General features: G+C 52.5%; 3 protein-coding genes and 1 non-coding gene across 8 annotated transcripts; 3 read left to right on the forward strand and 1 right to left on the reverse strand.

The window, feature by feature from the left end:
- Positions 1-1,872: 1,872 nt before the first annotated feature.
- On the forward strand, positions 1,873-5,391 carry LOC121080258 (zinc finger protein 501-like). The gene has a single exon (XM_040578152.1). It carries the CDS (start codon positions 2,958-2,960, stop codon positions 4,416-4,418), a length of 1,461 nt encoding a protein of 486 aa, XP_040434086.1. The 5' UTR covers positions 1,873-2,957; the 3' UTR covers positions 4,419-5,391.
- Positions 5,392-7,278: 1,887 nt separating this feature from the next.
- On the forward strand, positions 7,279-7,360 carry TRNAL-AAG. The gene has a single exon. It is a non-coding gene; the product is annotated as a tRNA-Leu (tRNA).
- A 1,653-nt stretch (positions 7,361-9,013) lies between these two features.
- Positions 9,014-11,778, forward strand: LOC121080262 (zinc finger protein OZF-like). Of its 2 annotated transcripts, none has more exons than XM_040578158.1 (2): positions 9,014-9,445; positions 9,663-11,778. In XM_040578158.1, the coding sequence occupies exons 1-2, from the start codon at positions 9,367-9,369 to the stop codon at positions 10,952-10,954; spliced, it is 1,371 nt and encodes a 456-aa protein (XP_040434092.1). In that variant the 5' UTR covers positions 9,014-9,366; the 3' UTR covers positions 10,955-11,778. The 2 variants fall into 2 exon arrangements, with proteins under 2 accessions (XP_040434092.1, XP_040434093.1); XM_040578159.1 differs by having other exon boundaries at positions 9,015-9,445; positions 9,666-11,778.
- A 3,491-nt stretch (positions 11,779-15,269) lies between these two features.
- Positions 15,270-18,281, reverse strand: LOC121080250 (zinc finger protein 883-like). Of its 4 annotated transcripts, none has more exons than XM_040578101.1 (3): positions 18,229-18,281; positions 17,536-17,653; positions 15,270-17,336 (listed from the first exon to the last, which is right to left on the reverse strand). In XM_040578101.1, exons 2-3 carry the CDS (start codon positions 17,612-17,614, stop codon positions 15,748-15,750), a joined length of 1,668 nt encoding a protein of 555 aa, XP_040434035.1. In that variant the 5' UTR covers positions 17,615-17,653; positions 18,229-18,281; the 3' UTR covers positions 15,270-15,747. The 4 variants fall into 4 exon arrangements, with proteins under 4 accessions (XP_040434035.1, XP_040434036.1, XP_040434034.1 ...); XM_040578102.1 differs by lacking the exon at positions 18,229-18,281 and adding an exon at positions 18,046-18,219; XM_040578100.1 differs by lacking the exon at positions 18,229-18,281 and adding an exon at positions 18,016-18,219.
- Between the last annotated feature and the right edge of the window lie 2,179 nt (positions 18,282-20,460).

Raw genomic sequence — 20,460 nt, forward strand, 5'->3', positions numbered from 1 at the left:
TGTGTCTGTGTTTTTGTTTATTTCTTTGTTCTTCTTAATTTGTTTTTTAATGAGTTTTTTATTTTATTACTTTATTTTATGTCTTTTTTAGTTTATTTCTTTTTATGTCTGCGGTTTTAAAGATCGTATTTCTTTGGGGGGTTATGTGTTTCTTTGGGGTTTTTTATTTTATTTCTTTGGTTTTTATGTTATCTCTTACTTTTTATTTCTTTCTAAATTTTTATTTCTTTTGTAAGATTTTCTTTCTTACCTTGCTTTCTTTAGTTCCTACTTGATTTTTTTTATTTTAGTTCTTCGGTTTTTAAAAAAAATATTATTTAGTTCTTACTGTTTTTTGGATTTTTAATTCTTCATTTTTACTTTGTGATTCTTTGTTTCTCTGTGATTTTCTTATTTTGGTTCTTTGTGTTTGGTTTTTTTTTAATTTGGGTTCTTTTATATTTTGGGGTTTGGGGTCTTTTTTTAAATTTTGGTTCTTAACTTTATTTTAGATTTTTGTTTTTTAAAACGTAGCTGCTTTGTTGCCCATTTAATTCCTTTCACAAAAACACACACAACCCTCCCAGGTGCCCGAGGCTCTCCAGGAGGTGACTGTCACCACCACTGGGAAGCCGTGGCCATTCTCCAACCAACCCCCTGCCCTCCCAGCAGGTAAGGACGTCACCCCCCACCCATAGTTTCTGGGACATCATGGTGGTCTGCCCCGTAGCTCTTCATGGGCCGTGGGGCAGGAGGACCCCTCCAGCCCCTCTCCCAGCACTGGCGTTCCCTGCATGCCTTTTCCAGGAGCTCCTGCTTTCAACCAACAAGACTCCTTTTAAAAGAAACTAATCCTTTTCTCCTCATTTCTCATGTTTCAGAGGTCGTGTGTCTCTATCAGAGAGTCATGGTGGGCTTCCAGGTTTCATGCCACTTCACATGCCCAAGATAATTGCTTGTGTTTGCTCTTCCCACCTCAATTCCTGGGATAAATGTAATTTTCCCCGGGATATGATGTATATGAACACCAGTGAAAGGGAAGGTAATGCTAGTGGTCATGGGAGTGGTGGGACCAACCTCAAATCCTGTCAGGTTTCCCTTGTTCTGCCCTGGGAGGCAACTCATGGAGCTTTCTTGACTTTTTCAGTGCTTTGATGCTCTATAATTAGGTGGTTTTAATTAATACTGTCCAAGAAATTTAGCTGAGAACTTAGTTTAAATGCCCAAGCCTTGTCTTCATCCTCAACAGGAGATGAACGAGATCACGGGGTACTCTCCTCAACACCCACGTCCCTCAAGACACCCACTGAGGTGCTCCAAGCATCCCAACCTGGGCAGATGGATGCTCTTCTCCCACCTACGCCACGAGTAAAACTGCCAGTAATTAGTTAAAATACAGGAGGCAACTTGATAGAGGGATGTCTTGCTGGGAGGTGGGGCTCGGCAGCTCCTTCAGGCTCACAGTGCCCTCTCCTGATGGCTGCTGCCCATCTGAAAAGGGACATCCACGGGGATGGAGAACTACCCAGGTCTCCTCCAGCCCTGAGATGGTGAGTTGTGGATCCAGGAGGGGAGCAGGCAAGATGGAACGTTGACTCTCCAGCTGAGTTTTTAGGGTGCTTCGGTGGGGGGGGGAATGCTTTGGGGGTCTGGTTCATACAACCTTGAGTGGCTTGATCGTAAGATGAATTTATATCAACTTAATCTCACTGTACCACAGGTTTCCCATTTTTTTTAATGGTCCTTCTTGCTCTTTTCTAATCTGATTTAATTCTGGGTCTGGGTAGCACCAGTATTTAACCTTTTCAGCTTAACCTTTCAGGTTAGTGCTGATTTCCTAGAGGATGCCTGTGAGAAGACCATGCCATCCTCGGGCATGCTGCACCACTCCATCTAAGAAATAATTAATGCCAACGATTCAGCCTTGAAGGGCACTAATAAAAGTCGTGCTTTGACACGCAGCTCGGTCCTTGAGCATAATCTCCTCCTTCACATGCTCCTTCTCCAACATCCTGCTCTTGGAGTAGATGTTCCAATGGACCCAAGTGTCTGATTTACCAGGTTGCAACCCCTTAATCTGAGAGCATGGCTTGCGCACTGTGCCCCGAACTAAGATTTTTCTGAAAGTAAAATCAGGGAGCAGGTCACTTGGGCCAGACACATCCAAGCTGTACAGTTGGCATGTGTGGTTTTACTTCTGAGTTTTTCCAGCCTTCCTTTTTTTCCTCCTGCTCCATATTCCCTGAGTCTTTCCAGATGGACAATCTCTGCCTTTCTCAAATGCTCCTCATCTCACTGGGCTTTTCTGTCTTCTCAAAGTGGTCTTGGGGCTGATTCCTCTCTGGTTCAAGCCACTTATTCCCTGGGATGACTTCTCCATCACCTGGAAAGCTCCTGTAGATACCCTCAGGAAACCCTGCTAGGACTTCCCTCCTCAGGAGACCTGAGCACCTGGATTTTCTTTCTCTTTTTGAAGAGGGATGAGTTTTGAGGTCACACCTCTGTCTCCTGTGATGAAGCATCACAGACTGGTCATTATCTACCCAGTAATCCAACACTGTCTACCTGAGCAGGCTTCCCCATGTATAATAAGCCTGACCTGCTCACTCAGCTGAAGCAAGAGGAGGAGGCTTGGATCCCCGACATACAGAGCTCAGAGGAGGAGGAACAACTGGTGAGACCCCTCTTGAGGTTACAGACAAGGAGAAAGAAATGGTGGAGAAGCTGCCAAGACTCTGGGAGCTCCTCTGGCTCCAACTTCTCTCACTCAGGTAAGGGACTTGTTTTACACCCCAAAATGGAGATGCCAGTCATAGCTCCTTGCCTCCACCAAGCAAGGTGCTACTGCAAACTGGTGTGACTGGGAGGAGGGTGGTTCAGGGCTGCAAGGACACATTTGGGCATCAGCAGCCAGAGGTAACAAACGCTTCTCCTGGCAGGAGGGTGCTGTTTCTTGTGGATCCAGGTAGGACTGAGGGATGAAATCAGTCACTTTTTTGGGTCCTTCTCTCCAGCCCTCCTCATGCTCCCTCCCCAGCACATTCAGGGTGGAGGCAGAGGTGGATTCCCTTTCATTTTGGGTTGTTTGGGTTTGTTTTTTTTTCCCCTTGGCAGCCAATGGATGGACTAGTGAGACAGAGGAGAGTTCCCAGGAGGAAGACAAAGAGCTGCAGGGTGGCTTGGTGAGGAAACCCAAAGGTGACATCTCCCTGGGCTACAAGTACCACAAGAGCAACTCGCGAAGGAGATCTGCTTCTTCCAGCCACAATGAGAGAAAACCCAACACCAAGAGCCCCTCAGGAAGACAGCTGGGGCACCACAAGCACGCTTGCAGCAAGTGTGGGAAGAACTTCAGCCGTAGTTCGTCCCTCAGCCGGCATCAAAGGGTCCATGTGGGGGAGAAACCTTTCACCTGCTCCAACTGCAGGAGAAGTTTCACGTGCAGCTCCACACTAAAGGACCATCAGAAGACCCCCTGCCAGGAGAAACCCTACAAATGCCCCAGCTGCGAGAAACACTTTGTTTCTGCCAAGTCTCTTGGAAAACATCGCAAGCTCCACCTGGAGAATGGGCTGCACCGGTGCTCTGACTGTGGGAAAAATCTCACTTCCAACTCAACTCTTATCATCCACCGGAGGATACACACCGGGGAGAGACCCTACAAGTGCCCCGACTGTGGGAAAACCTTCATGGCCAACAAATCCCTCAACAAGCATCGCAAGATACACACAGAAGATGCAGTCTTCATCTGTCCAGACTGTGGGAAGAAACTCAATTCCAAGTCCACTCTCATCATCCACCAGAGGATACACACTGGGGAGAGACCCTATGAATGCCCCGACTGTGGGAAAAGCTTCATGGCCAACAAATCCCTCAACAAGCATCGCAAGACTCATACAGAGGAGAGGATCTATAAGTGTCCTGAGTGTGGGGAAACCTTCCCCAAACACTCAGTCTTCATAGCCCATCTCAGTACCCACAGGGACAACAAGCCTGGCTATGTGTGCTCCGACTGTGGTGAAGCCTTCTTTGAAAGCTCAGCTCTAAAACAACACCAGAGAAAACACTTGGTAAAGAAACCCTACCAGTGCTCTGACTGTGGGATCAGCTTCACTGTCCAGTCGGCCCTCCTCCTCCATCAGAAGAGCCATGTAGGACCTAGGCCCTATGTCTGCTCCGACTGTGGGAAAGCTTTTCGAGAGAACACCACACTCCGTAGGCACCAGCGTATTCATACGGGTGAGAAACCCTACCACTGTTCTTACTGTGAGAAGAGCTTTCGGGCCAGGTCCACCCTCATCATCCACCAAAGGATCCACACCGGAGAGAAACCTTATAAATGCACCAAATGCACCAAGTGCTTCGTGTCCAGCTCTTCCCTCATGAAGCATCTGCAGACGCATCTCCGCAAGGAGCTGCTGGTGAGTCCGAATCAATGAGTTGTTTTTCCCAATCTCTTCAAGGAGCCTTTGGGTGCCCAGCTCAGCGATGGATAGATGGACGGGTGTATACCCCTTCCCACAGCTCATCCATCCCAGAAACGCATTTCGGCATAATTTTCACACCCTTCTTCCACACACGTTTAGTGGCAGTGGGTGTTCTCTGGACCAGGCATGCAGCAGTGGGTCGAGGCACAGCGCTGGGCTGCTCAGTCCCCAACCCCTGGGCTGGCTGCAGGGACGTAGATGCCCTGATGGTATGGAGCCTGGGGTTTAGGGACCACTTGACATGGCTCACCTGCTGGAGTAGAAATCTAGGTCCTCCTATAAAGGCTAAAAAGCCTCTTTTTGGTCTCCCACCTTCAAAGACATTTAAATATGTTAAGAAAAGGCCCACCCTGAAAGCGAGGGGTCGCCATACCCAGAAGGTTTGGTCTGTTTGGATCATTGTTTTTGTCGGATAGAGCATTTTCCAAAAACACAGTTTCTTCCCCGATTTCCCCCTTGTGCTCACTGTCTCTCACCTGACTTTTCTACTGCCACCTTCAAAATACACCACAATGAATTTGGCCTGGCTGTGACACGTTGTTTGTGGGTACCTGCTTTCAAATGAGGTACATTAAAGTGGAACTGGGTTTCAGGGAGTGCAGGACCATAATTTGACTGCTCAGTTGGGAAACTGGAGGCAGGGGTGAGGGACCCCCATGCATGTTCCCTGCTCCCCACATCTCCAGGTGGTCCTGGCACTGTCCTGAGCACGTAAGATGCTCTCAGCTGGCAAAAAGATGAGCTGCACTGGAGGCTGAGCATGCACAAGGGGTACGTGCATGGGGGCATCGTCCTGGGGAGCCACCTGCACGCCAGCCAAAAGCTGGAGAACCTGGTGGAGCTGGGACTGGAGGGCTGGACGTCCCTGACAGTGGAGCTGGAGGGGATGTGCCTGCAGGTGGGGTGGCCTTGGGGTGTTCCTGCATGTGGGGAGAGCTGTGATGGGTCCGAATTCCCATGTATCCCTGCATCAAGGGCACGTTGGGTTTGCAGGATGGTGGGGATGGGCTCTGGGATGGCTTCTGCACTGCTGTGGGTCCCACCGAGTCTGTTGTGCTTCCCTTCTCCAGGACATCGGGAGCACCATGAGTGAGTACGTCCCATCCTGGGCACCCTTACTGTGGGATGCCATGGGTGGGCTCCCGGGGAGGTCTTAAAGGGACCCCAGGGTGGGCAGAGGCAGGGTGGTAGGCACCGCGCTGTGGGGATGGGCAAGGGGGGTTTGGGGAAGGTGGGATCTGCTGCGTGGGGTGGTGTGACAACCACCCATCGTGGTGCCCTGGAGTGTTGCACCCCACCATTGGCAGAGCTCAAAATGAGTTCCCCTAAAATCCTCTGGAGCCAGAAGAACATGGAGGAAGTGAGGAAGACTGGGGCAGAGGCAAGAGATGGATCTGGGCTGGATCCTTCCCCTGGATGTCAGTGGGAAGAGTGGCTGGGTCCAACATTCCACCGGGATTCAGCATGCCAGTGCTGGTCTGGTACTGGGCTGCCCAGAAGTGGTCAGAGCTCTCCAGATGTGGCCTCACCCCTCCACACACTCCAGATACGGCAACACGCAACATCCAAGATGTCACCTCAACCCCAGGTCACTCCAGATGTGGCATGACATTGTGCTCTAGATGTATCCTGCAAAGCTCCAGATGTGCTTTCACCTGTATGGTGCTCCAGATGTGCTTCCACTCATCTGGACCAGGTAAGGGTTGCAGCTGCACAACCATTTGTGGGGATGTCCCCATCAAGGTAGTTTTGTGTTGTCTCGCAGGATTTTGGACGAGCGTGGCACATGGTGCTGGGCATTACATAGCATCAATATACCCTAACTGTGACCACCTTCTCTTCCTTCCAGTGGACTTGACCTTGGACCCAGCCTCTGTTTATCCCAGCTTCCTCCTGTATGAGGACGAGTGGAGATCTACCTGGATTGCAAAGGTGGATAAATGAACTTCTGCAATGCCACCGACCAGACCCACCTCTACACCAACAGTGGGGCCTCCGCTGGCATCCTGTGATCCTTCTTCATCCTTGGCTTGACCCAGGGAGGGAGCGATGCTGAGCCCCCCGTGGTCTGCCTAGCCATGGAGTGGGGATGAGGGCAGCCAGCTGCCTGTCCCCACCTGCAAATCCAAATCCAAATCAAAGTCCATCGTTGGGGGAATTTGAGGGTTAGAGCAATTGTATATCCCCAAAAAGGATGACAGCTGGACCACTGCAGAAAATAATGGCTTTTTACCCTGGGAGTGTCAATGGAATTTTGATTCACCTGTATTTGAGGAAAAAAAAAACCCAACCCATGGGTGTTTGGGATAAATTTCTACAAACATCCACTATCTTTCTTTGGAAATTCCAGGTTTTTTATTGATTAAAAAAAAAAAAAAAAAAAAAAAAAAGGCTGCCAGGGTTTGTGTAAGCTGCAGCAGTGAAGCTGGGCAGAAAACTGGGGACAAGACCAAAACCAGGAGGTTCTGGGCATCTGGGAACTGTCCCCAAGCTCCCTTGTTCATGTTACCTACCCAGAGCTCTGTCCTTTGGCTTCCAAAGGGACAAGGAGCTGAGCGGGACCCCCAGGGTGGCAGGACAGGGCTGAGACCCCATTTCCCAACTCGCTTTAAAACACCCCATGACGAATTTTGCAGAATTCCCGATTTCTTTTCGTATTATTTTCCATAATGAACCCAAGGATAGCGTGACCCCCGGGGTGGCAGGAAAGGGCTGAGAACTCATTCCCATCTCACAACCCCCTAAGAATTTTGTGGGATTCACCAATTTTTGTCTTCCTGTTTCATGTAATGAGTTGAACTTTTTCCAGCAGGGTAGTGTGGCCGAGCGGTCTAAGGCGCTGGATTAAGGCTCCAGTCTCTTCGGGGGCGTGGGTTCGAATCCCACCGCTGCCAGATAGTTTTTTCGGGCTCCACAGGGAGCACAGCTGCAGCACGGGGTGGTGCCACATCTGCAGGAACCTGTGTGTGGAGGGGGGAGCTGACATCTGGAGGAGCACTGTATGCTAGTTTTGGGCTTTCCCAGTACCAGAGAGGCACCGGTGTGCTGGGCCTTCCCCTCTTTGCTCCCCCCACGTTCATTCTTCTGGCTCCAGAGGATTTTAGGGGAACTCATTTTGAGCTCTGCCAATGGTGGGGTGCAACACTCCAGGGCACCACGATGGGTGGTTGTCACACCACCCCACGCAGCAGATCCCACCTTCCCCAAACCCCCCTTGCCCATCCCCACAGCGCGGTGCCTACCACCCTGCCTCTGCCCACCCTGGGGTCCCTTTAAGACCTCCCCGGGAGCCCACCCATGGCATCCCACAGTAAGGGTGCCCAGGATGGGACGTACTCACTCATGGTGCTCCCGATGTCCTGGAGAAGGGAAGCACAACAGACTCGGTGCCTGGTCCCACACGGTGGGACCCACAGCAGTGCAGAAGCCATCCCAGAGCCCATCCCCACCATCCTGCAAACCCAACGTGCCCTTGATGCAGGGATACATGGGAATTCGGACCCATCACAGCTCTCCCCACATGCAGGAACACCCCAAGGCCACCCCACCTGCAGGCACATCCCCTCCAGCTCCACTGTCAGGGACGTCCAGCCCTCCAGTCCCAGCTCCACCAGGTTCTCCAGCTTTTGGCTGGCGTGCAGGTGGCTCCCCAGGACGATGCCCCCATGCACGTACCCCTTGTGCATGCTCAGCCTCCAGTGCAGCTCATCTTTTTGCCAGCTGAGAGCATCTTACGTGCTCAGGACAGTGCCAGGACCACCTGGAGATGTGGGGAGCAGGGAACATGCCGGGGGGGTCCCCTGCAATGGGAGCAGCCATAAAGACAACATGGTTATAATGGGGAAAAATACTGACAGGAGATGTCTGCTGGTTCAGGAGCCCTGAGCATTTTTGATAAGCACAGGCAGGAGCCTGGGTCATCCTAAATAAGTGCAAAACAAAGCAAGTGCTATAAAAAACTGGCCTCTGGAGAGAGCAGAAGCCAACAGCAGCCATGTCCTGCACACACATATTTAGGCGTAAAACGGGTGCAGCGATGCTTTTGGTCCTGCCTCTCCTCGATGGCATGCCTCTGGGAGAGGAGTTACAGAAATCCACTCATTACCAGCCCAGTCGGTGGACTGCACGCTGGGAATCGAGCAAGCTACCACTGTACCTTGATCCAAGCCTCAGGGTCTGGGACAGGGGTCTTCATCACTTCCAGAAAACCAAGGGTCCCGGAGAAAGCCCGTACGGTTTATCCGTGAACAAAAGCCCTGTTGCACGGCACACACCCCCACGCTGCAGCAAGGAAGAGGAAGAGCCTTTACCATGTTTCCACCCCCCACCCCCTCTTACCCCCCAATTTATTTTTTTAAATTTTTTCAGGCTTCCGTCTTGACGGTCCTCATTTCCTCTCACATCTGCCACCAAGGGATGGAGATCAGCCAGGCATGAAGGGAGCCGGTAAATAAACACAGGCATCTCCCAAACAGCCTCAGCACAGCCGGAACTCTCTCCCCTCCCCCGCACCTCCCCCTCGGCTTTTTCCTGTGCCTCAGCACAGCAACCCGGCCAGCAACGCAGAGCGGCTGCGGCTGCTGCGGGCAGAGCTGAGCGGAGCATCCTGGGGACCCTGGCGGGACAGGACCGCATCGCCCAGCCCCAGGGGTCAGGCGACCCACAGCATCGCTTACCCCAAGGGGAGGATAAGGAGTGGCCCAGGGGTGCTGTGCTGTGTGATTTCGGGTGTGGGGGAGACGGCATCGCAATCAAAGGGGTCGTGGAAAACCATCCTCCCACCCTGGGGAAGAGCGGGTGTCCCACCCGTGATTTGGCTGTGCACTCCTGGGGAAGGGAGCACTGACAGCAGTGTATCTGCCCCCAAAATAGGGCTTTCTGGCCCCAAATCGGCCTCTGGATGGAAGAAGGGGGAGAGACGGTGGCACCTGGTCCCATGGTGAGAGAGGAGATGGGCGGCTCTGGGCGCATCCATGCAGGTGAGAAATTGGGGTACGGGAGAGGAGCCACCAGGTGTTCCTTTCATTTCACTCCATCAGTGGGTGAGGGGCATATTGGTGGGGTGCTCCTTTGAAAATCATCCCTCTGCAGTCATCCTCCAGCCCACAACTCAGTGGTCCCTGGAAACAGCCACCAATGTATTTGGGTACTGTTCCATCCTGGGGCAAAACATAACTCAATTTCCATCTAACCCAGCAGGAGACAGGATGCAGATGGAGGGTGAAGGGCACCGTGCAGACCAGGGATGTCCTGGTGGAGCTGAAGAGGGTGAAACTGTGGTAAAATCTAAAGGGAATAACCATGGAAGAGCTTCTGAGAGCAACCAGGGGATGGAGGGATGCCTGGGGATGGAGCAGAAGGATGAATTCACCCGTGGCAAGGGAGATCAGCAGCTTTTTGCAGAAGAAAGTCTCTATGAATGTTCCCACTGCAAGAAATGCTTCCAGGACAGGTCAGAGCTCATTTGCCATCAGAGGTTGCACAGAGGAGTAAAGACTTTTAAATGTCAAGAGTGCAGAAAGGAGTTTGGGGAAAGCTCAGACCTTAGTTCCCATCAGAAAAGTCACATGGTGGAAAAGCCCTACCAGTGCTCAACATGTGAGAAGTTCTTCAAGGACAGGTCAACCCTCATCAGACACGAGAGAGTGCACACGGGAGAGAAGCCCTACAAGTGTCTAGAGTGTGGGAAGAGGTTCACCCGCAGCTCGGACATCATTGTCCATCAGCGGATTCACACAGGAGAGAAACCCTTTGAGTGCTCTGAGTGCGGGAAGAGGTTCAGCCAACGGTCCAACCTCTTCACCCATCAGATTGTACATACTGGGGAGAAACCCTTCACCTGCCACGAGTGCGGGAAAACCTTCGCCCGGAGATCAGAGCTCACCATCCACCAGCGAACGCACACTGAGGAGAAGCCCTACCAGTGCTCCCAGTGTGAAAAATCCTTCCGGGGGAGGTATGGGCTCTTCAGGCATGAGCGGTTACACACAGGAGAGAAACCCTATGAGTGCTCTGAGTGCGGGAAGAGCTTTGGCCAGAGTGGGGACCTTATCACCCACCAACGTTTTCACACAGGAGAGAAGCCCTACCACTGCTCACAGTGTGGAAAGTTCTTCTGCAATAAATCCAGCCTCGTTAAACACCAGAAATGGCATCTGGGGGAGAAGCCCTACAAATGCCACGACTGTGGGAAGAGCTTCGGGCAGAGCTCAGACCTCATCGCTCACCAGCGGACCCACACAGGTGAGAAGCCCTACCCCTGTGCCGAGTGCGGGAAGAGATTCACCAGGAAATCCAGCCTCATCGTTCATCAGCAGGGACACAGAAGACACAGAACTGGAGAACGCTCAAAATGTGGGAAGAGCTCAGAGGAAGACTCTAGCACTGGTGCTGCCAGGAAGGTGGGCATGGAGGACAGCTTGTCCCTGTGCTCCGAGTGTACAAAGCCCCTCAAGGAGGCATCAGGCCTCCTTGATCAGCAGAGGTGATGCAGAGGAGAAAAAAATCCTCCCAAGTGCCTGGAAGAGGAGAAATGGCTTGGCTTATCTTGGCTTGGCTTGGCGCCAAGATCACACAAAAGAAGAAGAAATGAGAGGAGCGTGGGACATCTTCCTGTGTGAGATTTAACCTTTTTTTTTTTTTTTTTTTTTTTTTTTTTTTTTTTTTTTAAGTCAGAGACTACTCAGGGGAAGAAAAAAAGAGTTCAACACTACAGCATGGGTTCATCAGTGATGGAAAAAGGCCAGTTCCTCCTAATTCCTCACATTATCATGTAGATCATTCAGTAGCCTTCACTTAGCTCCCCCAGAAGCTTCATCCAAACTGTTTTCTCCATGGTGAGAGCCCTTCTATCATCCTCTTCCTTCTTTTTTTTCCCTAACATCTTGCTGTTGCATTTTTTTAAGGTTAGCTGAGACATGGTCCCTGCTCCTGTCCAAGTGTCTGTCACACATCCAGCCTTGATGCATTAAACCTCAACTTAAAAAAAATGGGTTGGCTGTTCCTAAGGAGATTTTTATTTTCATACTAGATATTTGTGCATATGATAAAAATATAAGGAAAGTTTATATTGCTAGAGGAGTATTAGAGGAATAAGCATTTTTCCTCTGGCAGGTGTAGATGTTTTAAATGGTGGAGAAAATTAAAACAACTGTCATTGCTGGGGACAGGAGAGAGCATCCTCCAGGCAATCCAAGGGATGAGAGTGAGATTTCAGTGAAAAGAGCACAAACTAAAAGGATTAGTGGCCCAAAAGGAAACCACTGGAGGCAATTTATATCAAATATTCAATAAATAACCTGTTTCTTGCCTTTGGTGGCATGCTTTGGGTCATCATTGTGGCTTGCAGGAGGGTGTTCATCTGTGCTGGTGCCATGGGTGGGATAACCGTGCCACCATGAGAAACACCAGTGAGAGCTCTGTGTTGGGGCTGGTGGTTTTTACTGGGAGGATGTGGCAGTCTCGGGATGCAGGTCTCCACTCTCCCCATCCCAGGCACCCTCTGTGCCTGCCTCTTGTCACCTTGGGGTCAAACTGGTCCCAGTACTGGTGTTATGGCTGGAGTGTGCAACCAGCTTCAGCTTCTGGTGATGTGAAGCTGCTCTGTGGCACAGCCCAGAGACCACAGTGATGGTACCGGTCCAAAAACTTCCATGCCTGTGCCCAAAATTCTGGGTGGACCCTCACCTACATCTCCAGACCCACAGTGCAGGTTGGTTTTTCCCTTGACTTTGGTGGGCATCCAACATCTCCAATCCCACTGATACCGAAGGATTATATGGTGGGGAAGAAGCCGGGAGGGCAGCCCATGGGGTGGGGGGACATCTAGGGTTGAGCTGGACCCTGGTGCTGCTCCAGCAGAACCAGGCTGGTGGGCCTGCAGCAGGCTTGAAGGCTTTTGGAGTGGGGAGTGTCCAAGGGATGCGCCGACATCCTAGTACTGTCCCCATCCAGCAGCAGGTCGCGGCAAGAGGATAGGGTGGATCCCCCCGCTCTGTAGATGCTCCATGATGGTAAAAGGGTCACCATGGAGGGATGGTAAGGTCCTGCTAAGGCCACATGCAGTCCCTGAGCCACATGGCAGCAGGTGAAGGGTGGTCCCAGGTGGGGTGGGGTACACCGACCCCTTCAAAACCCACCCCCCTGTGACCACAGAGGTCCACACCTGGGTTGCCATGAGCTGGGATGGGAGCTGGGATGGGGACTCAGGTGTTTGGGGTGGGGGGCACCCAAATGTCTGGGTGGAGATCCAGAGATCCAGTGGTGGGGACCCAGGCATCCAAGGGGGGGGACCCAGGGATGTGAAGGGGGGTAGCCAGGTGGCTGGGGAGGTGGCAGACAGGAAGGTGCAGAAGCATCCATGGAGCTGTTGTGGGCCCAGGTGGAGAAGGACCAAGGCAGCGCCAGAGCTGCCTGGGCATCGCTGCCTGCTCTGGTAGCGGGGAGGGGGTGTGTGTGGAGAGGGCCGTCTTCGGCACTGCTCCTAGGACACTTAGCACCAGTGGTCCCGCTCACCCCGGCCCGGGATAGAGCCGGGAAAAGTTCCCCTTGCAAAAAAATGAAACCTTTTCCAGGGTGTTTGTTAAAAAAAAAAATATTGGGAGGTGGGTGGTTTTTTAGCTTCTTATGGCTGTTTTACAGCCTGGAGAGAAGACGAAAGTGGGGGGATGCAACACTTTTTGCATCCACTCGGGGGAAGGGGCCGGGGGGGGGGGGACACATGGATGGATCCCTCACCCTTCACCAAGGGAAAATTATGGCAAAGGGGAAAAATTATCATCATGTATGAGACCTCCCCAGATTTTGGGGAGGGGGTGTCTCTGTCCTTGGAGAGGTTCAACCCTCACCTGGACACAGCTCGGAGCGAAGCGAAGGTGTTGGCTCTGCCTTTGAGCATGGGGATGGTCCAGGGATGCCCTCCAGGTTGAACTACTCCAGGATTTCCTACTGCTGCAAGAAATCCACCTCTTAATTGTCCCTATTTGTGTGGTGGGTACGATGATGTGGAGTGTTACCACACAGCAGCATCTCATGTGTGAGAAGGATTTATCATATATTTGTTTTCTCTCCCCTTAGAGAAGCAGTTTTCTTCCTCCCAAGGACGGCAGCGACCCTGCCCACTCTAGCCAGCTGCTCCAGAGCCAGACTGAGCTGAGGGGATGGAGTAACGGAAAGGCAATCCCCAACAGAGGAACCGGAGACCTCAGGAGACCCTTGCAGAGGTGAGAGCTGCACCCCATGGTCCCATCTTTTATCTTCTGTCTTTTCCCCTTTCTGCTGCACTGTCTGCTTGTAAATGATATTATTACTTCTAACCCTGCAGGACATGGGATGGAGAGTAGGAATGAGAGCAGGAACACCCTGATCTCCTTGTCTGCATCCAGGAGGGCTGTGGGTGGACAACCCTGTCCTCTTGCTTTTGGCTAGGTGACCATATTCCATTGCTATATGGAATGGTCCCATCACCTTGTCAGCTGGTGCCCAGGAGATGGGGAGATCCCTACTGGGAAGGTGCCTGGGCTTGCCAGAGACCACTTTAAGGTCTTGGGTGGCCGTGATGACACATAAGTAGCCACAGACCTGAATTTGGCCAAGAAGTGATAGTGATACTCTCACTTCTCTATCCAAACACTAGATAAACCTTTTCTGGACCATCTATCCATTCACAACATTCAGAAACTGTGTGATGTGACCCTCACCACCAGTTCACAGCCAGGACATTATTAATGCAACTCCAGCCCAACCCTGCAGAGTGGCATGGGAGAAACCAACTACCATCTCATATCAAAGCAGCACTGTGGTGTAACAATTACAGCTTAGATACTCAGTTTTGGCTATCAGTGATAGATTGACTGCCCCAACAGACCACCTGGGTTCTAAATGCATTGGAGATTAGTGCTGGTTTAAGGTCAGAAAGTTATAGGGCAGCTACATCAACAGAAAAGGTGGCAACAACCACGCCAGCAAGCAGCGGTGATACCATTTCTATGGTGTTCCTGCAGATCTTTGCTGTGGTGGCCACCACGGGCAGCTGTAAGTATTTCGGAGGAAAGCAGGAGATAAGGAGAGAAAAGGGAATGGGAAGTAGGTCCCACTGCACAAAGAAGAGGAAAGGGAAGAGGAAGATGAAACCAAAGAACCAAGCTCTTCATAAAATACCTGGAGCACCCCAATGGCTATGGACTGTCTCTCACACTAGGTCATGAAAGCCTGGTAAAGGACTTGAAGGTGGTCTTCATCCCTGTGAGCCTGTGTCTGGCACGGCAAAGCCAAGCAGCTGCTGGCTTTTCTGGAAACCAAGGCAGAAATAGTCTGGCCAAAGAGACCAGATTTCCCAGTCGTGGTCAGGCTTTAGTTGGAGCTTCCTGCACCAAGGCTTGTTTTGGCTCCACTAACCAAATCTGAGCAGCTTCCAAGCTCAACCCCAGCTCAGGAACAAGAGAAACCCACCTGACTCCTTCACGTACCCCCACACCCACACCCCCCCCAACTCCCCCAAAACCTGTTGGGAAAGTGCGATTTCCCCAAAGCTTGCTTTCCTCCAGGATGCAAAACTGGAAGGGACAAGGACCAGCCCCAGGCCAGTTCCCAGACACTGGGTTTCACCAAGATCTCACTGTTTTCTCCCACGTTATAAACAAGCAGCTCCTATCCCCTGGTCACCAACATCTTTACGAAGCTCTTTGCAGTTTTCCCCTCTTCGCTTTTTAACAGCAGCAACTTCTCCCTGCTGTGAAGAGCAAATAAAAATGTAATATCTAGCAATTTAGCTAGCAGAAAAATAGAAGGAAAAGATGATATTCCTTAGGAACAGAGGGCTCTTTTTTATTGAGGTGCATACATACAAAGGCGAGGGAAGGATGTGCAGAGGAAGATGGATTTCTACAGTATCTTTGAGGTGCTGAAAGGTACCTGGAAAATGTCAAAGGATTTAAGGAAGGGTGATTTAAAGGCTTTAAAGACAGATGATGGGATGACGTAAAGCCTGAAACAGGAGATGGTTTGACTGAGGAGTGATGGGAGTGAGTGGATCATGGACCTACTGAGTAAACTCAATAATAAGAAGAAATAATTAGCATTAAAAAAAAGTATATTATTTAGTCATCAGCCTACTTTAGATCATTTGCATGGGGTGGGGTTATTTTTTTTCCCCACATTTGCAGTCTTTGAAGAGTTTTATTTAGGAGAAGCGCTGATTTTTTCTCTTTCATGTACAGCATCTCAACGCTTCCCAAAACTCCTTCACTGCTTGGAGCACTCACAAAGCTGTTTCTCCCTGGTGTTATCTCTGGTGTTCAATGGGGTTTGATCCCTTCTCAAAACCCTCTGCACACTGGGGGCACTGGCGAGAGTCCTTCCCCACTGTCATGCCAAAATGTGAGTTGGGCTGGAAGCTTCTCCCGCATTTCTGGCACTTGCAAAGCCCTCTGTGCACCCTCTGATGCACGATGAGGTTGGATTTCCTGCTGAAGCTCTTCCCACAGGCCGGGCAGGGGTAGGGCTTCTCCCCAGTGTGAGTCCGCAGATGGGCGATGAGGTCTGAGCTCTGCCCAAAGCTCTTCTCGCACTCGTGGCACTTGTAGGGCTTCTCACCAGCATGGAGCCGCTGGTGCCGCACGAGGCTGGACCTGTTGCTGAAGAACTTTCGGCACTGGGAGCACTGGTAGGGCTTCTCACCTGTATGGAAGCGCTGGTGTGCAATGAGGTCTCCGCTCTGCCCGAAGCTTTTCCCGCACTCACTGCATTCGTATGGCTTGATTCCTGTGTGCAGCCTCTCATGCCTGAAGAGGGTTGACCTTCCTCTGAAGAACTTCTCGCACTCAGAGCAGTGGTAGGGCTTCTCCCCGGTGTGGGTCCGCTGGTGGACGATAAGCTCTGAGCTTTGCCCGAATCGCTTCCCGCACTCTTCGCACTTATACGGCTTCTCCCCTGTGTGCATCCTCTGGTGTCGGAAAAGATTTGACCGGTGGCTGAAACTCTTCCCGCACTCGGGACACTGGAAGGGTTTCTCCCCAGTGTGTGTCCGCTGGTGGACAATGATGTCCGAGCTGCGGGTGAACCTCTTCCCACACTCGTGGCATTTGTAGGGCTTTTCCCCTGTGTGCACTGTCTCATGCCTGATGAGGGTGGACCTGTCCTTGAAGCACTTCTTGCACGTGGAGCACTGGTAGAGCTTCTCCTCCACGTGGATCCTCTGATGGAGGTTGAGGTCCGAGCTCTGCCCAAACTCCTCCCCGCACTCATAGCACTTGTAGCGTCGCTCTCCCATGTGCTGCCGCTGATGCTGCAGCAACTTGGATTTTTCCCTGAAGTGTTTCCCGCACTCAGGACACTGGCAGAGTTGTTCTCCTACATGCACCTTCTCGTGGACAAGAAGTCTCGACTGGTGAAGGAAGCTTTTCCTGCACTGCTGGCATTTAAAAGGTTTTTCTCCTGTGTGGACCCTCTTGTGCCTGATAAGCAGTGACCTGTCTGGGAAGCACTTCTGGCACTTGGGGCACTCGTAGAGCTTTTCTCCTGTGTGAGTCTTCTGGTGGACGATGAGGTTTGAGCTCTGCCTGAAGCACTTCCCACATTCGTGGCATTTATAAGGTTTCTCTCCGGTGTGGATCCGCTGATGCACAATAAGGTTGGAGCTCTGCCCGAAGCTTTTTCCACACTCGTTGCACATGTACTTCTTATCCCTGGTTGCGGTTCTGTACTGGGCTTTGGAATCTTTGGTGATTTTTTGGTTTCCTCCGTGAGTGATGAGTTTATCCTCTCCCAGCCTCGTCTTGCTCTCATTTCCTTCCCGTTCTGCAACTCCGTGCCCTCGCTCAGAACTTTCTCGGTTCAGGTTCAGCTCTTCCTTCATTCTGGTGGCACATGCTGCTATGGGTTGCAAACAAGAGCAATGTCTCGATTTCTTGAAGGGAAACCATGTCATGGCAGGGGACGGTGGAAGGGCAGGCGCGGAGCTCTGCCACTTCGTCACCCTCAACGCCAGCAGATTCAGGGAGGATGAAAGTGGGGGGAGAGACATGGTGGTGGGGCTTGGGTGGTCCTTCCACCATGGGAATGAGCTCCTCACCTGCAAGGGGGTCTCCCAGGGTCTCCCCTTCTTTCCCTGGCTGAGGACTGGGGTCTGGCAGCTCGTTGGCTCGCTCCATCCAAGGCAGCTTCAGGAAAGGGAACCCCTGCTCCAAGGGCTAGAATCAACAGAGACCCCCCCAGCCCTGGTATCACCGCAGCAGCAAGCACCCAGCCCACCTTGGCCCTTGGCAGGCAGAGGCCCCCCACAGCCCCTGGCACCGACCCACAGCGATGCCCCGCTACCTACCCCTGGTGCTGCTCCCACCCATGCCTTCATGGCCCCGGTGCCCCCCAGGCTGCCCCTCCGCATCTCCCCGTGTCCCGTCCGTCCGTCCGTCCCGCCCCCCCCCCCCCCCCAGTTTCTACTCCTGGCTGCCCCCAGTTGCCCCTCCACGGTCCCAGTGTCGCCCACCCAACCGTCCCCGGTGGCCTTTGGGCCGCCCCTCCGCATCCCCTCCGTGCTACCCCCTGCCCCAACCCCGGCACGGTCCCCGCTGCTGCTCCTGACAGTCGCTCCGCATGTCCCCGTGCCCGGGTTCCGTTCCCGGCTGCCTCCGGTGCTGCCCCCGGTACCGCCCTGGTACCGTCCCCAGCGCTGCTCCCGGTGCTGCCCCGGCCTCTGCTCCGCGATCCCGCTGCTCCCCGGGCCGTGTTGTCCCCGGTCCCCGCCCCGGTCCCGTCCCTCTCCTACCCCGGTCCCTCCGCCGGCGCTGCCCGCGGCCGCTCCGCGCTGCTCCCGCCCCTTCCTGCGCACCGCGCCCCCCCCCCCCCCCCCCCCCCCCCCCCCCCCCCGCCCCGTACTCGCTCCCGGAGCATCACCGGCCGGGCGTCCACGGGGGGGAAATTCGCGTGGGGCTGAAGGTGGGGCGGAGGGAGCGGGAAACTGGGGAAGGAAGCTCCAGAGGCCACCAGCAGCCCCGGGTAGGCTTCGGGGCTTTTTTTAAAAAACATTATATTCTCCCCACCCCCTTCTCATTAATATTCTCCGGAAGGGATTTCGTGGCTGAGCAGCAGCGCGGGGTGGGGTGGAGGGTTAGGGTTGTGCTTTCGCTGTTTCTTCCCACCCGCTCCTGGAGGAGGGATAGAAGTTACCACCCAAGCAGGGTTGATGCTCACCATCCTTCTGGTGTCCACGCCACAGGGGTCCGACGTGATGCAGTGTGTCAATCCTGTACAACTGGGACTCCCACCCAGGTTGCCCATACAAAGCTTCAGCTGGTCTTCTTCATGCGTGGTGGCTGCTGGAGACATGCCAGCACCCCACAGGCCCACCACAGTGGAAGGTGGGACCCCGTGAGATAAGGAAAGCGTTAGAAGTCATCTTGAAGTTGCTATGAATGGAACCAGAGAATAAATTCAGGCTGGATAGGAATATGGGGTAGCTGTAGCCCTGCTCTGAGCATCCACAGGGTTCCCTGCACTGCAGAGCCCTAAACTGGACCCAGTGCCCAGATGTGGTCTCGCCCATGCTGTGAAAACCCTTCTATCTTTGAGATGCTCAGCGATGCAAGACAACACACACCCGCAGAAAGGCAGGGATCTGTACTGGAGGAAATAACCTTCTTTTGTGCTTTCTGGGAATTTTTTGGGGGGAATCCAGAGGAAAATAACAAACAGCTGCATGGTGCAACCTCAGATGTTCCCAGAGGTCTTTGTTCTTGCCCTTGGATGGTGTGGTTGTCCTCCTGCCTGGCCCATAGCAAACGCCTCCTCCTCTAACCCTCGCAGGGGGGGGCGCAGCATCTGGACATACCAGGACTGCTCCTTCCCTAGGGAGGTGCTGGGGCTACACCTGCTTAGGAGGTCCCCACCATTCATTATCCTGGTTTTCAACCAAAAAAGGTATTTCCAAGACATTTCTGATACAACAAGAGCTACAACAGCCTAAGGAGCACAGGCACGAGCCTGCGTGTTTCATTTCCTCCTGCATCACACTTGCACCTCGGACCATGGTGAGGGTGCTGCCCGCCTGAGGCTTCCTGCAGTGAAAAAACAGGAAACACACACGTTTTTTTCCAGCTCTGCAGCTCCTGAGTCACACGTAGGCTGCAGATTGTGGTTTCTTGGGTTTTTTCCCCTGTCTTTTGTTAGTTCACCCCAAATCCATCTCCCTACCAGCATCACTCAGAGGGGTTCAGATGCAAGAGGAGATGCATCAACTAGCCAAACCATTGTGAGGAATGTGATGAAGACCACCAAAAAGAGCTGGTTTTCCACAGGTCATCTGGCTTATTTCCGTATGAAATCCACACAGGTTGTACAAAACCCACTGCACTTTGTGAGCCCAGCTGCTCTACACATGGCAATTAGCAACTCCGCTTCCTCGGTGACCTACCTCTGAGGTATTTAATAGCTCCGCTTGTGTGCAGACCAGCTCATTTTTGGCAGGGTATAATTTTTATTGAATGATTTTCCCAGCTTTCATAGGTGCAAACACACCTACAAAAGGTTCTTCGTACATTTGAACGTGTGTGCTTTCGGGTATCCTATACATCTGCATCCCACACATGACTTCCAACATTTAACTAGGCAGGATCTGATGCTGAATGACCTTCCACACCTGCAGTCAGTCCGTCCCCTGGGTGGGGGCTTGTCTGGGTGCTTCAGGGTGGTCTGTAACAGAATGTGGCAGCCTGTCGGTCCTGGGGGACAAAGCAAGAAAAGGAGAAAAGGGAGGAAGGAGAGAAGAAAGAAGGAGGAAGAAAGGAAAGGAGGAAGAAAAGAGGAAGAAAGGAAAGGAGGAAAACAGGAGGGAGGAAGGAGGAAGAAAGGAAGGAGGTAGGAAAGAGGAAGGAAAGAGGAAGGAAGGAAGGAATGAGGATGTCCGTGTGGGTGACCCCGTACAACTCAGAGGTTCGTTACGGTTCCTGGAGGTCGGAGAGGAGCTGGCGGCGGCCCTGGCCGCCGTGCCACAGCCGGGGGC

Source organism: Falco naumanni, chromosome 24 (assembly GCF_017639655.2).
Source record: "Falco naumanni isolate bFalNau1 chromosome 24, bFalNau1.pat, whole genome shotgun sequence".
NCBI lineage: Eukaryota > Metazoa > Chordata > Aves > Falconiformes > Falconidae > Falco > Falco naumanni.

Excerpts from the sequence above, each read along its gene's own strand:
- LOC121080258 (XM_040578152.1), top strand. The coding sequence starts at position 2,958 with ATGAAATCAGTCACTTTTTTGGGTCCTTCTCTCCAGCCCTCCTCATGC.
- LOC121080262 (XM_040578158.1), top strand. The coding sequence starts at position 9,367 with ATGGAAGAAGGGGGAGAGACGGTGGCACCTGGTCCCATGGTGAGAGAG. Across the intron at positions 9,446-9,662 it reads CTCTGGGCGCATCCATGCAG|CAGGAGACAGGATGCAGATG; the intron begins GTGAGAAATTGG and ends CATCTAACCCAG.
- LOC121080250 (XM_040578101.1), bottom strand. The coding sequence starts at position 17,614 with ATGGAGCGAGCCAACGAGCTGCCAGACCCCAGTCCTCAGCCAGGGAAA. Across the intron at positions 17,337-17,535 it reads CCTGGGAGACCCCCTTGCAG|CAGCATGTGCCACCAGAATG; the intron begins GTGAGGAGCTCA and ends TGCAACCCATAG.